This window comes from Lucilia cuprina, chromosome 4 (assembly GCF_022045245.1).
Source record: "Lucilia cuprina isolate Lc7/37 chromosome 4, ASM2204524v1, whole genome shotgun sequence".
Taxonomy (NCBI): domain Eukaryota; kingdom Metazoa; phylum Arthropoda; class Insecta; order Diptera; family Calliphoridae; genus Lucilia; species Lucilia cuprina.
Window position 1 is genome coordinate 38,810,250 of NC_060952.1, and position 18,026 is coordinate 38,828,275.

The window sequence follows — 18,026 nt, forward strand, 5'->3', positions numbered from 1 at the left end:
AGGTCAAACATGGGCCGATCCTCATTAAATTTTGGAAAAGGATATATTTTTTGTTTTGTTGAGATTCATTGCGATGCAAATTTTAAGTTAATTTTAAACGTTTAAGACATTTTTGAATGGGGGGTTTGTATAGGGTCAAATAAGGGCTTATCGGTATAAAAATCTGCAGAATCATTTAAACTTATATAAAACTTATTTGTACCAATTGTTAGAGAGATAATGTTATATTTGACGTAATTATGGCATAAAAAGCCCAAATCGGGAAGTACGGTTGTATGGGGCTAGGTGAAATAATGGACCGATTTCAACCATTTTCAATAGGCTTCGCCCTGTGCCAAAAAAACACGCTTGGTCCAAATTTCATTAAATTATGTTGAAAATTGCGGTTTGTACCTTGCGCACAAAGTTTACATGGACACCCAGCCGGACAGGCGAACATACATGTCTTATTCGACTGATTCTGAATCGATCGGTATACTTTAAGGTGGGTATAGGACCAATATTTTTGTGAGTTACAAACTTCAGCACTTCAGCACAACTTCTCACTTACCACGCCCCTATAAAACTACGTTTGCTGCCAAGAATTATATTATTGCTTTAGCTGCTGCTCTAAACAATTGTCTGAAGTTGTAGCAGTGGCATTTGTTTTGCTTTATAATCATACGTTTTTAAAACTATTGCTACTTATAAAAAAGTAAATCTCAAATATAGCAGTAGTAATAAATTAGTAGAAGTAGAAATAGTTCTAAATAAAACATAAACTACAATTGGGGTAGTAGCTTAAAAATATAAATAATTTTATTGCTAATTTTGAAAAGTAGCAATAGAAATCTTTGCTACTAGTTGTTCGTTCTATTGCTACCAAATAATTGAGGTAGCAATAGAATAAAAACTGAAGTAGCAATAGAAAAAGTAAAAAACTTCGAAAACAAAAAATAAACTAACAAATACACATATCCCAACGGGAAAAATGTTCAGTATAGGGGCCTTACTAAAGGCATTATTCTATAGACACATGTACATCAAGTCGCCTTGAAAAATCGTTTTAATTATACATGCTTACTTAAAAAGGCTTGTAGATGGTCATCTGTCGAAGGCTTTTTATAAGATTTTCAGTCGAAGAATTTGTATTCATTAGAACTTATAAAAATCTTATGAAGAAAATTTTCATACAAAATTTGATACATAATCCTTCATAAATATACATGAATCCTTTTAGTAGTGAACATAATGAGAAATTAATATCGCAACTTTATCATACGTAAATATGTCTTTAAAAGGCCCACAAATCGAAGTCCTAAATTGTGCCTTTTTTCTGAATGACGTATTTTTTTAACTACTGCTACCAAAATCTAAAGGTAGCAGTAGTAATAGTAAATAATTTGCTGCTAGTTTTTGAAAATTTTTAACTACAAAAGTAGTTATTTTTCGTTACTACAGCTACTTGTAGTCTAGTTATTTAAACACTGATTTCATGTTTCTAGGTTTAATACCTTTTTAAGAACGATTATAGGTCCTCAACTAATCCAGGTTCTAAATATTGAATTTCATATTTCAGTGTTCAATATTATAAGAAATTCAAAAGGTACCTTTTTAAAAAACGAAGAAGTACCAAAATTTCCAATTTTATAGGTTCTCATTAAAGCCAGTAACAACACACACTTTCAATAGTAACGTGCCGTTTTTGATCTTCATTGTTTCTTTATAGAAACAAGCAAGTAAAATAACAAAATTTACCGCATGATTCTGTGTGTTATTGTTTCTTTATTATTATACCCTATGGTGGGCGTTTAGTCCTACACCAAAGAAGATCAATATTGCCATTACATAGCACGCGTGATGGGGTAAGAAAATTCTGCCAACGCTAAGTTTATACACATATCTGTAGGTTTAATTCTTCATCTTTTTAAAACGAGCAATATCTGTTGGTTTCCTTCCAATCTGAAAAACAAAATCAAATCAGTTGCTGATCTGCACTTGTTGAAGCAAGGTCTATGCGCGGCGTTTTTAAAATACACACAGAAATACAGGAACAAAATTTTGAGAAAGCTGAATTAATGTAGGAGAACATGAGAGAACAGTTGATAGTTTTGTATATATAGACTTTGATATACGCTGGCTGACAAAATCCATAATAAATATTTGACAGTTAGCATATATACTTTATAGTTTGTAGTCATTTTATTCGTATACTTTTAATTTGAATGGAATTCTGTTCTCTGCTGTTTTGCCAACACAAATAAAACTACGATAGTCTATAGTCAAAGATAGTTTGAAGAAATTTGGCAGATACTATTCTTTTGGTCCAAGGACGAATGTTATAGCCCCTATATGACCGAATATGGCTTTTGGGTTCATAATTATGTTACATTTTATATTATGTTATGGGCAGGATTTAGCTTTATACAACTTTAAATGGCATTACCAATTTTAACATTAGCCCCCTATACAAACTCCCCTTTAGAAAATGAATTGAAGGTCAAAAGTCACTTATAAACATTAATAACGACGATTAAGTTCCATATAAATTACTTCAAAGTAGACGTAAATTCTTCTACCAACATTTATAAGGATAGACACAAATTTACCCTTACTTGCAGATTTTATTTCAATGGGCCAATTGTATGGAGGTTATTTCATAATTTAGACCGATATTGTCCAGTTTCAATATGTATTTATCTACAGGAGTATTCGCACAATATAGATCGACTAATACAAACGTAGAGCATACATACATACATTTGTACTCTATATTTCGATGTGTTACAAATGTAATGTCAAAATGATACCCCAATACTTTCTGACATCCAAAAGAACGGTATCATATGACTTCTCGACTGCCCATTGGGTGATCTTCTCTATGAGTGAAAATTAAATTAAAAATTTTAAATTAAAAGGGGATTTTTTTTTTAATTATTTTCAAAATTCAAAGGGAATTTTTTATTTATAATTTAATTCTTAGTAATAATGTGTAAAATTAAATTTAAAACTAAAAATGTTGATAAGAATAGACCACATGCATAAGTATTTGTTTTCTAATAATGTTTTTTGAGAGAATTTATTATGGGGGTACTTTTTGATTAAATCATAAATATATGTTCACAACATTAGTTTTATAAAATCCCTGGGATTTTAATTTGAAATATTTTAATTTTTAAATTTTATTTCCACAAGAAGAGCAGCTCCCCTAATACATTTGATTGCTATATAAAGAACTATACAAAGAATCGAGATATCAGTAACATTAAAAACTTAAACAATTAAATATGCAAATATTAAGTTTATCAAAACTTATTCTGTTACTCTTGACTCTGGAACAAGTCTGTAGTATTACACATGAAAAATTATTTAGCGCTGATGGGAAAAAATTTTATTACATAGAAAATGAATACAAGGTCGGTAGAATTTGGAATTTCCCACATAAAATTTTCATAATTTTTTAATGATTAATTTTAGTATGATTGGTTTGAATCTTTAACCAAATGTGCACGAATGAATATGACTCTTTTGACAATTGATTCTAAAACCAAATCCGAGGAAATCAATCAAGTTGTAAAGAAGGCTTTTGGTAATATAATGTGAAATAAGGCGAAATAGTTTTTACTGCAATATATATCTACTTTTTAGGCAAAAATATTATTCTCTGGGTTGGTGGCTATGCTGTGGGCTCAAATCGTCAGTTTCGATGGGTATCCACTGGCGAAGAATTTACTTATACCTATTGGCATGGTGGAAATCCAGATTTCTATAACAGTGAGGAATATTGTATGCAAATTGGTTGGTCTGCCACAATGGCATGGAACGATAATAAATGTACGAAAAAATTTGGTTTTGTTTGTGAGTTTAAACCACAAGAATGTTCGGACAATGTGAATGATAAGAACAGTAAATATCAAAATATTATAATAAATTATTTGCAAAACAAGTAAGTGTTAGTTGTTGTTTAATTGTTATAATATGTAGATAAAAAGCAACAAAAATAGTGAGAAATTATTGCCGAACATGGCCTACTACATAACACTCTACAAGAGTGATTTACGAAACTAGATCTTCCACGGTCCTTATTATCCTCAGTCTTTTGAAAACACGATAAAGTAGCTAACAATATGAAATTTTGCATAGATACCCACTAAAAACTTTCATTAAAAGGAACTATTTAAAATGCTAATAAATCCACATATTCTTCTTCATTACCATTTTAACTCATTATTTTAAGACGGTGATGTCAATTACTTCTACGCTCTCTTACAAATAGGGAGTCAAAGAAGTACATTTGGCTTACAAAGAAGTTGTTGAGTAAGTTGTTTTGTTTTTAATAATAAAAAAGTATGAAGTTATATTCAGACGAGGCCTACCATATACTTAATACCTGACACCTTCATACGAATAAAATGTGATTTACATTGTCCCAGATATACTTAAGCCATTTATTGTTGAATAAAACTTTGGACATTTAAGTCAAATTTTGAAGGAGGCTTTATATAGGGGCTAGGGTCAAATGAGGCCCTACAATTATAAAGTTAATGAGGGTCATCAAGGCTAGTATAGAACTTGGTTTTACAGCTTTTTGTCGAGATACGATTATATTAAACATAATTATGTACTTAAAGCCCTATTCGGCGGGTTCAGTTGTATTGGGGCTAGGTGAAATAATGGAATGATATTGACCATTTCCAATAGACTTCGTTTACGGTACCTTAAAAAATCATGTGCCAAATTTCATTGAATTATCTCCAAAATTTCGACCTGTAGTTTGATTACAAGGTTTACAAGCCCTATGCGGGGGTTCAGTTGTATGATGGCTTAGAAAAATAATTATGTACTTAAAGCCTTATTCGGTGGGTTCAGTTGTATTGGAGCTAGGTGAAATAATGGACTGATGTTGACCATTTCCAATAGACTTCGTCTACGGTACCTTAAAAGATCAAGTGCCAAATTTCATTGAATTATCTCCAATATTTCGACCTGTAGTTTGATTACAAGGTTTACAAGCCCTATGCAGGGGTTCAGTTGTATGGGGGCTAGGTGAAATAATGGACCGATCTTAATAATTTTCAATAGGCTTCGACCATTGGATAGAAGATCGTGTTCCAAATTTCAATGAATTATTTTCAAAATTGCAACCAGAAGGACTAACATACCTAAATCGACTCAGAAAATGATTCTGATCAGATTTTTATACTTAGGACCAATACCCAACCCAATATACTTCACTTAAGTGGGAAGCCAGTGGGAATACGAACCAAGGACAAATGTTATACTCATTCATTGAAAAGTAAGTTGTTTTTGATGGTTATTTTATTTTTTGTTTGGTTTTAAAATAGCCAATTTCGTTCCTCGATTTTCCCTAGCCCACATATAACATTTCATCAGTAAGTGACTTTAACACTTATAACTGGCTAAAAAAAGCATTTATATTCGATGCCTTATAGAAACCTTAATCATTTTGTAAAAAATTAAAAGGATCGGCCTATAATTTACCATACACCCTATACAAAATCCCCCCTCAGAAAAAGACTAGAGATAAAACTCGACATAAATATATCTTATTGGAACCTTAATATCTTTGTTAAAAATTTGTAAGTATTGGTCCATAATTGACCCCACCTCTTTGCTTTAACGCTCATTACTGCCTTAAAATGAGCGGAAAGTGCTGAAATTCGCCATGAATAAGTTTTGTTCTCTATCAAATTTTATGAGGATCGGGCCACAATTCACCCTAATTTCCATATATAATACCGTTCAGAAAATGACTTAAACGCTCATTAACAGCTTAAAAATGCAGTACAGCAATAAAATTGAATATAAACATGATTTGTATAAACTAAAATCGTTCTAGAAAAATTGACAAGGATCGGGCTATAATTGTCTCTACCTGTATATAAGGTCCCTTTCAGAAAATAAGCGTAAATCATTTCGACAGTAATGTTAAAAATTGTTACTAAAAGTGTGTAATTGTTGTTCAGGAAACTTTTTCGATAATAACAAAAACATTGATTCTAAAAAATCAAAGTTTTTTTATATAAGAATCGGGCCAGCCTAATATAACACTCTTAATAGATAGAGTTCGAAATGTAGTGTATCTTATGAACCGATAATTAAGGTACAAATAAATATATTTTTTAAACAGTTATTATTATATAAACCATTTATAAATTAAATTTTATTGTTTATGAATAAGAAGGTAAATATATAATTTTAATTTTATTAAAAAATTTCTAATATCTATTAAAATATAAATTATAATTTTGAGTTATTTTATCATTGTAATACTTGTTGCATTGATGGTCTTTAAATTCACAAATAAAACCAAATTTTTTGCTGCACCTATTATCGTTCCATTCCGAGTGCGGACCAGTACCAATTTGTACACAATATTCATTCTTCTCAGAAAAATCTGGATTTCCAGAGGTCCAATTGGTAAAAGTAAATTCTTCACCAGTTGTCATCCAAAAAAATTCACGTTTCTCACCAACTGCATAACCGCTAGTCCATAAAATAAGTCTTTTCCCTACAATATGGATACATAGTACTTATACATTTTTTAGGATATATGTACTTTAAAAAATATACCAAATTGTTTTTGTATCATTGAAAGTACATCATCCCATTTGACTTTGGAATCAATGGCCATAAGCAACATGTCCATGCGAGCACATTTGGCTAAAGATTCAAACCAATCATACTAAATATTGAAAATAAAAAAAACACAAACATTTAACTAATAATAATGATTTCCGATTCCGATTTTTTTCACTAACCTTCTCTTCATGATCAATATAAAAAGTTTTATTTCTTTCCGAGGTGAATAATTTTTCTGGTGTAATAGAAAATACCCGATTTTTTAAAGTCAGCAGGAATAAAATTATTAAATGTACTTTCATACTGATTTGATGTTTATGGAATGTGAATTGATCGAGTAATGTAAATAAAATAAAATTTATAAACTCATATTAAATTTATTTTATAAATTTTATTATTTTTATAAGAAAGGTCTTATCAACTGTTTGAATATTTAATTAATACCCAACAAAGCTTCATTGTGAATTTCTTTATTTTAAAAGTGATTTAAAGTGTAATAAGTTAGTTTATAGTAAAGTTTAAAAAATAAACAGTTACAATTTTCCTCATAAGGTATGTATGTCTATCCATTTGTAAATGTGTTTTCTAAAAATCAATTTTCTAAAGACCCAAATCTTCAACAATTCTATCAAACATGATTTCGAGAAGTTTCCCATTTAAAATCAGTCTTTAAAGGAAGGAAATATGAACAAAAATCCGATAATGTAATAAAAAGTTAGATGACAATTGACTTGGAGTAAATCAAGAAGCTAAAAGAAGGACTTTTTGGAACATTTTCGATCTTCAAAAGGTACCTTTCAATATGTTCAATAATATTGAAACTAGAAACAAAAATTAAGCACGTATAACCCGAGTAAATTAGAACCCATAAAAAAGGGACTGCTTGAGGTTTTTATAATATGAGAACCTTAAACGAGGACTTCCTAGTACTTTTCCGTTACTTAAAATGTTCCTTTTGAAATTTCTGAACGGAGTAATTAAAACCTATTAAAGGATCATTTTTAGTATTTCTTTCGTTCTTCAAATGGTTATTTATAAAATTTCTATAATATTAAACCTGCAAACATAAAACTATGCATTAAGAGCGGATTTTTGAGTTGATTCTATTGTCAGTCAGTCCCCGTTGATGCTTTTGAGTACAAGATTAAACTTCGCAGTGTTGTCATACTAAACAACAGAAAACGTCACTTTTTGTTATCAAAACAATGCATGTTTTTTTAAAAAAAGAAAAAGACAATTGTAAATATAATATGAAAATTAATGAAAACTTAAATTTAAAACAAAAAATAGATTGTATACTAAACGATAAATCAATAATTTTAATGTTTATTTTAGTAAAAATTTTATTAATTTTTTTGCATCAGCTGTTTAAATTTTAGCATTTCTTGCTCAAGTTTAAACCACATCCATTGGATGCTTAAACTAACAAACAAAACTACTTTCGAGGATTAATTTTAATTAAATCCTTAATCCTTCACCTAAAAATTGGCCCTAAGAGTAAATGAGCAAGAAGTACATTAAAAAAGTCATTCTGTCCTAAGCAACTGTATATATTTGTACTTTTAACAAAAACTACCGCAGATAAATTGTTGAATTTTGTCAGAATTATAATCCTTAGTTAATCCGGGATTGGTTCACAATTTCATATACATGAAGTCGAAGTGCTTTACGTGACTACCTGGCATGTTGCCCTATCTCACGGTGGTACTCTTTCAACCACTGGGTGAGTAAAAAGTAAACAACTCATAACTGTCCCTTTGTGTATTTTACACGCAGGTTGCAATTTTTGTATATAGATTATGGTCCATGTACAAGCACTTTGCTCAAGTACTCGAGCTATCTAATCTCTTGCAATAGTAGTCACGTTGGGGATAGACAGGTTTCATGAGGAAGCTCAATCAACCCCATATAATGTCGCCCAACCAAACTACTATGGTTGGGCGACGTTATGTTTCGACACTGCAGCACCTAGAAGGGATGTAATTGTTAGTCCGAAACACAGAGCATATTAATTGACAAGACTTTTTTTCAGCCGACACTAAGATCCACTGTGATAAGTTGAGCATACACCCAACTATGTAGAAAAATCGCTAAATAAATCAAAGAGAGGGCAGTGACAACCTTACACCACGTCCATCCCACCTTGTATGACTAAACATTCTAACACATCACTCCGCCAACTCCATCCGTCAAATCCATCAGTTACTCCATTATCTCTATAGAATGCAAGTAGACATCAGAAAACATCAGAAAACTCTACCTCGTATACCCAACTTTTGCTTTACGAATTACAGTCATGCTCTGCATTTCGTACCGCTCCAGCATTTAGGAACGATAACAGAAATGTGTCATGAAAATCATATTCTCCGGTTATCAGTGAGGATCCCGAAGGAACCTTAATTAACTGATAAATATTCTACAAAAATTTAAAAATTATTTTTGCTGTGATTCGCTCAAAATTACGGAATTTTTTAAGACCCATTTGGAAAACAGTCTAAAATATTTCATTTTTCAAAAATTACACTGAAGTCAGGATTTTTATTAAAAAAATATTTTTCTCTTGTTAAGTACATGAGTACGCATTGGTTGAATGGTATTCCCACATGAAATTCTGAAACACTCTAATGTACATACAATTTAAACAAATACTACGAATATGTTATGTATTAAAACTAATGTGTATTTTATGTAAAATTCCAAATATTTTTTTTAAAGAAAATATTCTAAATTACTGTTCGAATAATTGAATTGGTCTTTGTTATAATTATTAGTTCACATGCAACGGTATGAGGTGTTTAAGTCAAATTTGGGAACATGATATGTATTCTTATTTAGGAAGTACATATGTAGTTGAAAAGTTTCCGAAATTATGAAATTCTAAGGGCACTGGCACACGTTCAATATATATCGTGATATTTCCTGTCTAGTGATATGAATTGAACGTGTAGCATGTAATATTAATGGATCGTGTTCCATATCACAGATAACCCCAATTTTCTGTAATCCAAAATACGTATCACGTGATAAATATTGAACGTGTAGAATGATTTGTAATAACAATCAGGATAAATTTGGAAAATTTTGAAAAATAAATAAAATTAAACAAATAAAAATTAAATATATTTAAAAAGTTGTTAAAAAATATAAAAGAAAAATACTTTTTTTTTTAATTTGTGTTATTTCGGGATTTTTGCGACATTCGTTTAATCATCCGCAGACCGTATACCATAAAAAATATTGGATGTAAATGCGTCTTGATACTAACTTATCAATATTTATATTTATATTATACGTTTTATATAAAAATTATAATTAATTGGATTTTTTAATTTAAATACATCTTCTGTCTGCTAAAATTCAACAAAATTAAAAAAATGTTCTTTACATACATAATAATAAATTTATGTAATCCCGTAAAACCCTAAAAATTCCATTTTTCAAAATACCGAATCTCGGGATTGTAAAAGCCAGTCCCGTTTGGCATCCCTAGTATTGATAAATGTTATTCAGTAATAGTGGTAGGCACAAACAGAAAAACATGTAACGAAAAATGTAGTAATGCCTCTGATGTCTACATAAGTAATATTGCTGATGTGTACATAAACATACACATATACATATTTATGTATTTTTTTATTTAATAAAGTTTATTGAAAACTTTCTAATATCAATTAAAATAAAAACTATAATATTTAGATGTTTTATCATTACTGTGATTCTTGCTTTGCTGCTCTTTAAACTCGCAAATAAAACCAAATTTTTTAGTACACGTATTATCGTTTCATTCCAAATATGGACCATTACCAATTTGTACACAATATTCCTTCTCCTCACTAAAATCTGGATTTCCAGTGGTCCAATTAGTAAATGTAAATTCTTCACCCGTTGTCATCCACATAAATTGACGTTTATCACCAACTGCATAACCGCTTGTCCATAAAACAAGATTTTTATCTACAAAAGCAAGAATTTATATATTTACTAAAAGTATAACCGAAAAAAACATACTAAAATGTTTTTGTATCATCGAAAGTACATCATCCCATTTAACTTTGGAATCAAAGGCCGTCAGATACATGTCCATGCGAGCACATTTTGCTAAAGATTCAAACCAGTCATACTAAATTAAAAAAAATAAAATTAATTTAAAAAAAATTATGATCTGAGTATTTAAAATTAAAATTTGCACTAACCTTATGTTCATGTTCAATATAAAAGGTTTTATTTCTTTCCGAAATAAATAATTTTTCTGGTGTTATGGGAAATACCCGATTTTGTAAAGTCAACAGGAATAATATAATAAACAGTATTTTCATGTTGATTGTGCAGTATGAAGTGAATATTTATTTTAAATATTTTTAATTTTATCCACAATAATTTTTTTAATAAAAGCCTTATCAAAAATATACATATGTGTATGTACTTAAATATGTACATATGTATGTAATTATTAGTCAATAATAGTTTTATTTCGTTATATTTAAAATTATAGTAATGTTTTTATTATATTATAATTAATGTTTATAAAGTAGAATTGATTTTTTTGTTGTCTGTAAGCAATTAGCAGAAAAGTGACTTGGCATTAATGATAAAAGTAATAGACTCTTTTAAGATTCTTTCCTACAGGAAATGGAACTGGCATTTTACTAGTAAAGAAAATCACTAGTACTAGTTCACACTGTAACTCAGGAACAACTTACATTGCCAAGTAATGCATTAAGTAAAATGCTAATAAAATCACTTTTTACTACTTCCATCATTAACATTTTAACTCATTAGTTGAACACGGTGATACCATTGGAGGTAAGTACTTCTACTCGCTTACAAATATGTAGTTAAAGAAGTACTTGCATGTTCGCTTACAAAGAAATTTGTGAGTAAGTTTTTATAATAACAAGTGAGAATGTAATATTCGGCTGTGCCGAATCTCATATTAACACCACCAAAACGTATGACGCTAAAGGAATGCTTCCCTATAAACATCAGCGTAATATTGGGAATATGGCTTAAGTCAAATATGAACCAAGATCTTTTGAACGAACAAAATGATAATTTTTTAAAAACTTAATATTTAGGTTAATTTTTGAACCGTAAGCGTATGAGTAATTTTCTGAAGAGGACCTTACATGAGTCAATTATGAACCGATACTCATAAAATTGTTTATATAGATTTTATTTTATATAAATCTTATTTATGTCAATTTTTATCGCTATAGTCGTATTTTTAAATAAGAAAACTCGTATTTTATTAATCAAAACTCTTTGCTGAGGGGAACCTTTTATAGGGTCTGGGGTCAGTTATAGATCAGTAATCATTAACCTTGGAATGAAGAATTATTTTACCATACTAGTAATTTTTTAAATCCTTCTCATCAAATTTTGCAAAGAGCACCTTTTGGCTCGCAAGGAACTCACCAGTGTTTATCGCTATACCCGTTTTTTTAACCAGTAATGAAAGGAAAGTAATTTCCTGAAGGGCCGCTAGGGCCATTTATGGAAAGATCCTCACTAAATTTGGAAGAGAGATTTTGGCTCGCTTAAAACTTATGTGTGTCGGATTTCGTTACTATATTCATATTATAGCTTTACTCGTACTTTGAAAACAGTAATGAGCGTCTAAGCAATTTTCTAAAGGGGAGCTCATATGGGAGGTAGGTCAATTATGGACCGATACACATAATTGAGTCAAATTTTGTTGCTATATTCGTATATTTTAGCAAGTAATGAACATTTAAGTAATTTTTTGTGTATAACTTAAGGTATAAGTCTAGAGGCGGGGACAATAGCGGCCGTCTTCAGTAAAATTAGAAAATTTTATATTTGGGTGTCTAGTATACAGTCAGAAATTGGTTTAGATACGACTTTCTTTATTTCCATATTTGGAATCAGCGCAAAAAATAACATCGAGATTAGAGAAAATTATTTAAATAGTTGGTTATACAAATTTTTATTTAATTAATTTTATTCTCGTAATGTTCTAATTTATCATTTGCTAATAAAACAATATTTTTCAAGGTCCAGTGACAACTGTCTGCTTCATTTTTAAGTTGCTGTTGTTTAGCTAATTGCTCTTGCAACTCAACTTCCATAGTCTCTTTCCAATGATCATATTCACATATAACACCAAAATTAGTGAAACAATAATGATCATTCCATTTAATTTCATCGGACCAACCAGTCTGAACGCAATATTCTTGGTTCATATAAAAATCAGGCTGTCCGGGGGCCCAATTCGTAAAAGTAAATTTATTACCAGTTGATATCCAAACATATTCAAGAGGATTTGCGCCAGAAGTTATAGCTCCTATCCATAAGGGATTTACATTTCCAAATGTATTTCTCAAGAGATCGGTTATTTCGTTAGATTTTTCCTTCGTGTCAATTGTTACCAAAGTCATGTTCATGCTGGCACATTTTATTAAAGCCCCCATCCAATTATACTGAAATTTTTAATCATTAGGTTAGGTTAGGTTGGGAAGGGTTATACACCGTAAAAACGGCGTATATCCACTCAGAAACCATAAGGTCCATTGTGATTCCCTTCAAAAAGTGAAGATACAAGACAGCGAAGAAATTTATAATTTACCTTTTTTTCGTTTTCAATATAATAAATATTTTTTCGGGAGGATGTATATAAGTTATCAGAGGAATATATGGACTGAATTTTAACTAAAACAATCAGAAATACCATAAACAGCGGAATAGTTTTTAACATTTTTACTTTTAGTTTAATGGCACTCGTATGTTTAATTTCAATTAAATACTGTTTTATATTATCAATAATTGGAGCTATTTATACTGAAAATTTGTCATAATAATATAAGTACTGTTATGTTTATTTTATCTCAACAGAGCTAATGAAATAAATTACGATCTTTAGTTTACCTATTACGAGTTTTTTTGGCTCCATTGCAATTTATGCATTAACTTTTATAATCATTATTTACTAAGTTTTTGCTGAGAACTTATCAATTTGTCTTGTTCATTAAAAACTATTATTAAGAGCGTATTGTAGTCATTGACCGGAAATTAATTATTTAAAACTTTCTTGTTAATTTCACTTAGTTTTTTTAAGTGTTTTTATAAAAGCAAATAAATATTGAAATAATTCTACATTATTTACGTTTCAAATGTTGTATATATACACAAAATATTGGCGATAACATTATGAACACGCCTACTTTATTAACAGAAAAAATTAATTCATATCTGGAATGAATTTGGTAATAAATATTATGAATCAAACATGACATGTTTTTCAAACCATTTTCATTCAGTATATTAAAAGTTCATAAAATGTTTGATTTTGTACTTGACGGAAAAAATTGCAAAAGAAGACCATTATCTGCAAATATGTTTCCATATTTAGTAGATAGAAATCCTATATTAGCGAATTTTGTATAATAAAAACAAATAGGAATGTATAGTCGGGCAATACCCTACACCATGAGTATATATACAAAAATAGCATTTTTCATAATGAAACTCTTATGTTAAATTTTACCATAATTCCAAAGTATTTAAGCAATTTATTGATATAAAAGAAAATTTCGAAATGAGGCTTTATATAGGAGTATAGGTCAAACATGGGCCGATCCTCGGTAAATTTGGGAAAAGGATATATTTTAAAATGACAGTTAGTTTTGTTGACTTTTATTGCGACAAAAATGGTTACAAGTCAATTTTAGACGTTTAAAACATTTTTTGAGGGGGTTTGTATGGGGGCTAGGGCCGATCATTACCAAAATCTGCAGTGTCATTTATACTTATATAAAACTTATTTGTGCCAATTTTTGGAGAGATAATAGAATATTTGACGTAATTATGGCATAAAAAGCCCTAGGTGAAATAATGGACCAATTTTAACCATTTTCAATGGTGCCAAAAAAAACATGCTTGGTCAAAATTTCATCAAATTATCTTGAAAATTGCGGCCTGTACCTTGCGCACAAGTTTTACATGGCCAGCCAGCCAGCCGGGCAGACGAATGGGCGGACATGTCTTAATCGACTCAAAAAATGAAAAATTTGGTATAAATATACATTTAAATGCTGAAAAACAAAATCTTAAACAACAAAACATCAGCAAACATAGCGAAACATCTATTCTTTAAAACATCCAGCCAATTTCGAGAACATTTTATGGAATTTAATATTAAAATCATAAAAAAAATCCATGGAAAATTTCAAAAATTTTTAACAAAAAAAAATATATAATTTAAATTTTAAATATTTTAAGTCAAGGCTTCTAGATTTTTTTAGTTTTGATTTACGTTTTTTAAGAATTAGTTTAGATCTCTATTTCATACAAAATTTTATAAAAATCATTATTAATCCTATTAAATATAACTAAATATTGACCACTTTGAAAAATTTAAATACATTGTAAAATTGGTAGAGATGGGAAAAGGTTAAAATACCTATTGTTAAATAACTGAATATAAAAACTAGCATACGAAGTGGGCGTGGGTATGATATAAACGCCCCTTTTTGAAGAGGCTGTTCTAACTCTTGTTGTGAACATATATACTTCGGACATGAAAAATATTTTTTTTATTTAAAGTGATCAAAACTTAAAGCATAATACTACATTTATTGCAGGCGGAAATCTGTGCTTTCAGGGAATGTATTGAACACGAGACAATTAGGGCGACTTCAGCTGGTAAACTTAAATATAAAAACTTATCGGACTATAAGAAAACCATAACCGAATGCTCTTACAAAAGAGTGCTTTACGTGAATACCTGGCATTATGCCCTACCCAACGGTGGTCTTTTTCATCCACTGGATAGACTTAAACAACGGTGTACCATCGCCCATGAATGGTTCAATAAAAAACTCAGGTGGCAATTTATGTACATGGATTTCACCGGTCCATGTACAAGTACTTTGCTAAAGTACTCGAGCTATCTAACCTCTGGCCATTGCTGCCCCGTTTCTTAACTTCCGAGATGTAAAAACATTACTTCCATTTACAACCACGCAGCTGGGATGTCCTCTGTTGATTCGGCAACAGCATCTACAGACGTAACCGGTATACCGAAGTACGAATCCATCAAATAAGCCGAGGACTTTGTTCTTACATACAGGGACACACTATGGTAATTCTGATATAAACAAAATATACTCTGAACATAAGTATCTGGACAAGGAAGGAAAATTCAATGGTATCATTTATATATGATACATTTCATGCATCATCATACAACCCAGCACACATCTCATTCATACGACACATTCATTATAGGTAGACGGTTGGGTTGAGACCCTCCATACCTCACATTCATCCCGTACTATACAATTTATAAACAACTTATTTCCAACGCTTAGTCCCACAGTCATTTTAACAGCAACTTACTCTTCCCGCGAATTTGGGTTTAAACTACAGCAACTACGTGGATCCCGAAGGAACCTTAATCAACTGACCAGCCAGGACATAGTCCTGCGGGTAACTGGCCACCCGTAGTACTGGATTATGCGGTGCTCTAGTCTGACCTCTTTTCAATCTATGCAAGGATAGAGCCGTTTGCGTTTTAGGTGACGATATGCTTCTATCAACCTAACCTAAAGTATCTTTAATATACATAAATTTTAAAATATTTTTAAAACCACAAACTTATAAAAGTACTCCTTTATACCAAACAACCAACTCCTTTATTAGTTCGCTAACATTTTAGATTATTACATGGATTAATATTAAAAATTATATCACGAAATGTTCGACCTTCACCATCGAAATTTTTCAATTGTGGCAGCATCTCGCCCACAATTTTTTTCAACTCATTATGCTGTTGATTTTTCATATCCTCCTGCAATTTTGTTTGCATTTCCCCCTCACAACGATGATAGCGGCTGTTTTCACACATAAACCCGTACAAATTAGAACAGACATGATCATTCCATTCCATAGCATTAGTCCAACCAGTCTGAGCACAGTATTCATTATTTCCAGCAAAATCTGGTTGACCAGGTCCCCAATTAGTATAAGTGAATTTTTTACCAGTTGCAAGCCATACAAATTGTCTAGGATTGTTTCCGTTTACAACACCCCCAATCCATAGGGGTATTCGTTTGCCAAATATTTCCCTTAATAGTGTGGTAATATCTTCGGATTTTAATTTAGTGTCTATAGTTACCAAACTCATGTTCATGCTGGCACATTTGGCCAGGGCATCATAGAAAGTGAACTGTAATTGAAATTGTACAATTATAGAATGTATTTGTCAAGTTAAACATTTTTTTACCTTTTGTTCACTTTCGATGTAATAGACATTTTTTTGTCCCGATACAAATACATTTTCATTACAATTTATAGAATAAAATTTTGTTAAGAAAATAAGTAATATCGCCAGAAATTTTAAAGATTTCTCCATGTTGTGTCCCGACTTGATGTAATTATAAAATCTACTGAGGAATTTATTAAATTCTCAATTATTTATATTTCGTTTTCAAAGAGCTACTTAAAGCAGAGAATTTCATTTCACTATTTTTTTATTTGGTTGTAGTGTATCGGCAATTACGACGTTTGATTAGGTTTGTTACTTAAAAAAAAATTAAATAACGACAGAAGATATACTTTTAATTTTTTTACATTTAGTTTTAGAAACAGCTACAAAAGTGTTTGTAATCAATCAAATATTATGTGAAATTTAACATACTTGTTTTTATTGTAGAGTATTATTTTGTTGATAAAAAAAATTAAGCTTAATGTTTGTAGATTTTTAAAAATTCCGGAGAGTATTTATTTTATGTGGTTTCCCGTATTAAGACGCATGAACTTATTTCGCAGATAAAACTTTTATATTTTAGGTTTTATATACAGCTGCAAGGTTTAGATCAGGGAACCCCCTTGAGTATTGAACAAACCACATGCTTAAAACCTGTATAAATTTATAGTCGGACATAAGTGACCATACGATACCCTGCACCAGTCACTATATTAAAAATGTGGATTTAAAATGTTAAATGTGTTCAATGTGGATTTATTCAGGAATATTTTTACTTATTAATAGTAAAAAAGAGATTTTCCCATGGGGATAAGAATATATATGAGACTGTCTTTTTAAATTTCGGTAAAGGAATTGACGTCGTCTTTATGGTTATTTATATAGAATTTTATAGTGTTATTAATGTTTATTAGTAAATTTTGACCCTTGAAGTTATACTCTGATAGAGAGTTTATATGGGGGAACGCGGCCCGACCGTTCAAAAAGCGGATGTTTCATTTAAATTTCTATAAAACTAAGTTTTGTTGATTTTTTGTTGAAACATTTGGTTTAGGAAACTGAACTTGATTGTATTATCTTTCTATGTTGAGAATTTTTCCAATCAATGTTCGAGAGGAATGTTATTTCAGGAGTGTATCACTTCCTATATACTTGCATTTAACTTCGTTCAAATGCTCGGCAGTGGCAAAGAAGTTTCAATGACCTCTCCACATACTCT

At 30.3% G+C, this 18,026-nt stretch overlaps 5 protein-coding genes across 5 annotated transcripts; 1 reads left to right on the forward strand and 4 right to left on the reverse strand.

The window, feature by feature from the left end:
- The first annotated feature begins 3,238 nt into the window (after positions 1-3,238).
- LOC111688638 (lectin subunit alpha-like) lies at positions 3,239-3,947 on the forward strand. The gene is made up of 3 exons (XM_023451141.2): positions 3,239-3,395; positions 3,457-3,568; positions 3,628-3,947. Exons 1-3 carry the CDS (start codon positions 3,267-3,269, stop codon positions 3,927-3,929), a joined length of 543 nt encoding a protein of 180 aa, XP_023306909.2. The 5' UTR covers positions 3,239-3,266; the 3' UTR covers positions 3,930-3,947.
- Positions 3,948-6,177: 2,230 nt separating this feature from the next.
- LOC111688640 (lectin subunit alpha-like) lies at positions 6,178-6,949 on the reverse strand. The gene is made up of 3 exons (XM_023451142.2): positions 6,762-6,949; positions 6,574-6,685; positions 6,178-6,511 (listed from the first exon to the last, which is right to left on the reverse strand). Exons 1-3 carry the CDS (start codon positions 6,882-6,884, stop codon positions 6,219-6,221), a joined length of 528 nt encoding a protein of 175 aa, XP_023306910.2. The 5' UTR covers positions 6,885-6,949; the 3' UTR covers positions 6,178-6,218.
- A 3,247-nt stretch (positions 6,950-10,196) lies between these two features.
- On the reverse strand, positions 10,197-10,936 carry LOC111688634 (lectin subunit alpha-like). The gene is made up of 3 exons (XM_046949631.1): positions 10,776-10,936; positions 10,591-10,702; positions 10,197-10,536 (listed from the first exon to the last, which is right to left on the reverse strand). Exons 1-3 carry the CDS (start codon positions 10,896-10,898, stop codon positions 10,364-10,366), a joined length of 408 nt encoding a protein of 135 aa, XP_046805587.1. The 5' UTR covers positions 10,899-10,936; the 3' UTR covers positions 10,197-10,363.
- Positions 10,937-12,429: 1,493 nt separating this feature from the next.
- On the reverse strand, positions 12,430-13,327 carry LOC124419634 (lectin subunit alpha-like). The gene is made up of 2 exons (XM_046949841.1): positions 13,169-13,327; positions 12,430-13,022 (listed from the first exon to the last, which is right to left on the reverse strand). The coding sequence occupies exons 1-2, from the start codon at positions 13,295-13,297 to the stop codon at positions 12,534-12,536; spliced, it is 618 nt and encodes a 205-aa protein (XP_046805797.1). The 5' UTR covers positions 13,298-13,327; the 3' UTR covers positions 12,430-12,533.
- A 2,879-nt stretch (positions 13,328-16,206) lies between these two features.
- On the reverse strand, positions 16,207-17,070 carry LOC111688637 (lectin subunit alpha-like). Its single transcript, XM_023451140.2, has 2 exons — positions 16,826-17,070; positions 16,207-16,768 (listed from the first exon to the last, which is right to left on the reverse strand). The coding sequence occupies exons 1-2, from the start codon at positions 16,952-16,954 to the stop codon at positions 16,247-16,249; spliced, it is 651 nt and encodes a 216-aa protein (XP_023306908.2). The 5' UTR covers positions 16,955-17,070; the 3' UTR covers positions 16,207-16,246.
- Positions 17,071-18,026: the final 956 nt, after the last annotated feature.

Bases quoted from the DNA above. Each gene is read 5' to 3' on its own strand.
- LOC124419634 (XM_046949841.1), bottom strand. From the start codon at position 13,297: ATGTTAAAAACTATTCCGCTGTTTATGGTATTTCTGATTGTTTTAGTT. The intron at 13,023-13,168 runs GTAAATTATAAA...TAAAAATTTCAG, and splicing joins ATATTGAAAACGAAAAAAAG to TATAATTGGATGGGGGCTTT.
- LOC111688637 (XM_023451140.2), bottom strand. From the start codon at position 16,954: ATGGAGAAATCTTTAAAATTTCTGGCGATATTACTTATTTTCTTAACA. The intron at 16,769-16,825 runs GTAAAAAAATGT...TTTCAATTACAG, and splicing joins ACATCGAAAGTGAACAAAAG to TTCACTTTCTATGATGCCCT.
- LOC111688634 (XM_046949631.1), bottom strand. From the start codon at position 10,898: ATGAAAATACTGTTTATTATATTATTCCTGTTGACTTTACAAAATCGG. The intron at 10,703-10,775 runs GTTAGTGCAAAT...TTTTTAATTTAG, and splicing joins ATATTGAACATGAACATAAG to TATGACTGGTTTGAATCTTT. The intron at 10,537-10,590 runs GTATGTTTTTTT...TTGCTTTTGTAG, and splicing joins GATGATACAAAAACATTTTA to ATAAAAATCTTGTTTTATGG.
- LOC111688640 (XM_023451142.2), bottom strand. From the start codon at position 6,884: ATGAAAGTACATTTAATAATTTTATTCCTGCTGACTTTAAAAAATCGG. The intron at 6,686-6,761 runs GTTAGTGAAAAA...TTCAATATTTAG, and splicing joins ATATTGATCATGAAGAGAAG to TATGATTGGTTTGAATCTTT. The intron at 6,512-6,573 runs GTATATTTTTTA...TCCATATTGTAG, and splicing joins AATGATACAAAAACAATTTG to GGAAAAGACTTATTTTATGG.
- LOC111688638 (XM_023451141.2), top strand. From the start codon at position 3,267: ATGCAAATATTAAGTTTATCAAAACTTATTCTGTTACTCTTGACTCTG. The intron at 3,396-3,456 runs GTCGGTAGAATT...GATTAATTTTAG, and splicing joins ACATAGAAAATGAATACAAG to TATGATTGGTTTGAATCTTT. The intron at 3,569-3,627 runs GTAATATAATGT...TCTACTTTTTAG, and splicing joins AGTTGTAAAGAAGGCTTTTG to GCAAAAATATTATTCTCTGG.